Source organism: Colobus angolensis, unplaced genomic scaffold, assembly GCF_000951035.1.
Source record: "Colobus angolensis palliatus isolate OR3802 unplaced genomic scaffold, Cang.pa_1.0 Scaffold22, whole genome shotgun sequence".
Lineage (NCBI taxonomy): Eukaryota > Metazoa > Chordata > Mammalia > Primates > Cercopithecidae > Colobus > Colobus angolensis.
The window spans coordinates 3,901,711-3,904,679 of record NW_012115377.1 but is presented as its reverse complement, the minus strand read 5'-3'; the positions used below and the strand labels follow the sequence as shown (position 1 = coordinate 3,904,679).

Below are 2,969 nucleotides of genomic sequence, written 5' to 3'. Positions count from 1 at the left end.
AAACCCGGGAGGCGGAGCTTGCAGTGAGCTGAGATCCGGCCATTGCACTCCAGCCTGGGTGACAGAGCGAGACTCCGTCTCAAAAAAAAAAAAAAGTGGGTGGGGACACAGAGCCAAACTATATTAATGACCTTCTTTGGAAATAGGGTCTTTGCAGATGTAATTATTTAAATTAAGATGAGGTCATATTGTAAGAGGGTGGGTCCTGAATCCAGTATGACTGGTGTCCTTATAAAAAGGGGAGAGTTCAGGCCTTGTGCCTTACACCTGTAATCCCGGCACTTTGGGAGTCTGAGGCAGGAGGGTTGCTCCGAGTTCAAGATGAGCCTAGGCAACATAGCAAGACCCTGTCTCTACAGAAAAAAAAAAAAAAAAATACATAAGAAGAGGGCAGGCACAGAGGCTCATGCTTGGAATCCCAGCACTTCGGTAGGCCAAGGCGGGCGGATCGCTTGAGGTCAGGAGTTCAAGACCAGCCTGGCCAACATGGTCAAACCCTGTCCCTACTAAAATTACAAAAATTAGTTGGGTGTGGTGGTGCATGCCTGTAATCCCAGCTACTCTGGAGACTGAGGCAGGAGAATCGCTTGAACCCAGGAGGTGGAGGTTGCAGTAAGCCAAGATGGCGCCACCACACTCTGGCCTGGGTGACAGAGTGAGACTCTTTCCATCTCAAAGAAAAAAAGAGGAAGAAGAGACAGGGAGATGGAGTCACACAGAAAGAACACAGCCATGTGACCAACAGAGACAGAGATTGGAGGATTGCTGGTAACCACCAGAACCCAGGAGGAGGCAAGGAAGTCCTCTACTCTGGAGTCTTTAGAATGAGCATGGCCCTGTCAACATCTTGACTTTGGACTTTGGCTTCCAGAACAGAGCGATAACAACTCCCGTTTGCTTTAAGCCACCCACTTTACGGTACCTTCTTATGGCAGCCCTAGAAAACTATTAGGTTGATGCAAAAGTAATTGCAGTTTTGCCATTAAAATGGCAACCCATGTCACCAGCAAGAGGCAAGAAGGAAATCAAAGTAGCTCCTGTAACTCTGTGGTTGCATCTGAGTCTTTGCACAACTTCCTCCTCTCCACTCTCCAGCCTCTGTGGCCCAGCCCATCCACATTCCTGGGGAGGAGACCTGATTGGCCCAGCTTGAGTCATGGGTCCAACCTGACCCAATCAGCTGGGACGAAGGAATTGAGTCACCTGTTGCCAGGAGTGTTATTCAAAACAGGCAAACTACCCTATAGCCAGACAGACGGTGACCAATCAGGTTTGACCAATCAGATTTGGCACTGGCTCCCGGACCAGAGTTGGAGGGACCATCCTTCTCTCCCCACATACCCCATGTTAAGGCCTCGGTTGCAGGGTCACAGGGCTATCCTAGCGGGCCAGAGGATGCGTCTAGTTATAGGGGTGGTCGTGAAAGATCTGTACGGTGGGGAAATTATGGGGCTGAAGAAACTGGCCAGCTCTATAGAGCAGAGAGGGACAGGGTGCGCTGGTAAATGTTTAACAACCAACTCTCCAGAGGGAGGAAAAATGAGTATTTATTATAAATTGTATTGGCATGTAAACAACCTTGGAGACATAACGATACCCTGTCTCCGCAAAAAAAAAAATAAAAAGCCAAGTGCGGTGGTGCACACCTGTGATCCCAGCTACTCGAGAGGCTGAGATGGGAGGATCACCCGAGCCTGGGGAGGTCGAGGCTGGAGGCTGCATTGACTCATGATTGCACCACTGCATTCCAGCCTGGTCAACAGAACAAATCCATCTCAAAAAAAAAAAGAAAGAAAAAAGCTAGCCCCCAAGTATCACACAGGAGGTGGAGGCTGGAGATGAATCTTTAAATTCCTCACATATTACCATAACTCAGATTTTCTTTCAGTCTGCTTCTGGATGTTTCTCTAGCCCCCTAGCCCTGGTACAATGCTGGCACATTACAGATGCTCAATACACACAAATAAGCAAATAAGTACAATGAATTAATAGAAAGGATGAATCCCAGTTGCTTGGGAGGCTGAGGTAGGAGGATCGTCTAAGTCCAGGAGTTCAAGACCAGCCTCGGCAGTGTCGAAGACCACCCCCCCCCCAAACAACTCCCCTAAAAAAGCCCATTCCACAAACTCAGGAACCTCTTTAAATAGATATATAGATATAGATATAGATAATATATATAATACATTATCTGAGCTCAGGCTCAGAATAAATATCAAGGACCAACTTGAGGAAGGAGTGGGTGAGGAGGGTTCTCAAGGGGAGGTCAGCAGCAGGGACCCCTGCCAAGCCCCTTGAGGTAGAGAAATTACCAGGGACCCAGCACCAGGGGTCTCCATGAAGGATGGAGTTGGGTTCAGTCTCTGTCCAGGTGGGCTGCACCCAGGCTGGGCGTTATTCAGACCTCGGTGAGGGGAGTCCAGCTGGGACTTCCGGGGTCACCCGGAAGAGTCCCAAGACTGTGGCGCCCTGGGTAAGCTGCCAGGCATGGCATGCCCTGGCCTCAGTGTGCAGATGGACACCCAGGCGCTGGCCGGCACCCAGGTGCAGCAGGCGGCCCTGGAAACCGAAGGCCGAGTTTCGAGCCTCGGAGGAGGCGGATGGCAGGTCCACGGTCAAAGCCAGGGCGGCGGCCCCAGCAGCAGAGCGCAGTGGCTGCAGGTGCAGCGCAAGCGAAACGGAGCCTGAGCCCTCGCCGGCCACCACGCGCTGCAGCTCTAGTTGCAGGAAGACGTAGTAGACGCCAGCCTTGGCCACCACCAGCTCCTTCGTGTCCTCCTTGTAGCTCAGGCCCTCCGCCAGAGACACGCCTGCCAGGCCTGGGTCGCTGTACCAGCTCAGGGGCCCATCGGTCAGCAGAACTGTGGGAGGAGAGGATGCACTTAGTTTAGCTGAGCTTGTCCCAACACAGCTGGGCGTGGCCACCGAGCAGGACAGCGCAGCCCTGGGAGAAATGAAAGGGTGGGGGGGGT

The 2,969-nt window shown here is 52.0% G+C and overlaps 1 protein-coding gene across 1 annotated transcript in view; it reads right to left on the bottom strand.

The window, feature by feature from the left end:
• Nucleotides 1-1,525: 1,525 nt before the first annotated feature.
• Nucleotides 1,526-2,969, bottom strand: part of TNFSF9 (tumor necrosis factor (ligand) superfamily, member 9) — a gene marked incomplete at its 5' end in the record, with an annotated part of 4,618 nt that continues 3,174 nt past the window's right edge. The window contains one exon of the mRNA XM_011943627.1: nt 1,526-2,858. Coding sequence (XP_011799017.1) covers nt 2,392-2,858 — 467 coding nt within the window. The remainder of the gene's footprint in view (nt 2,859-2,969) is intronic.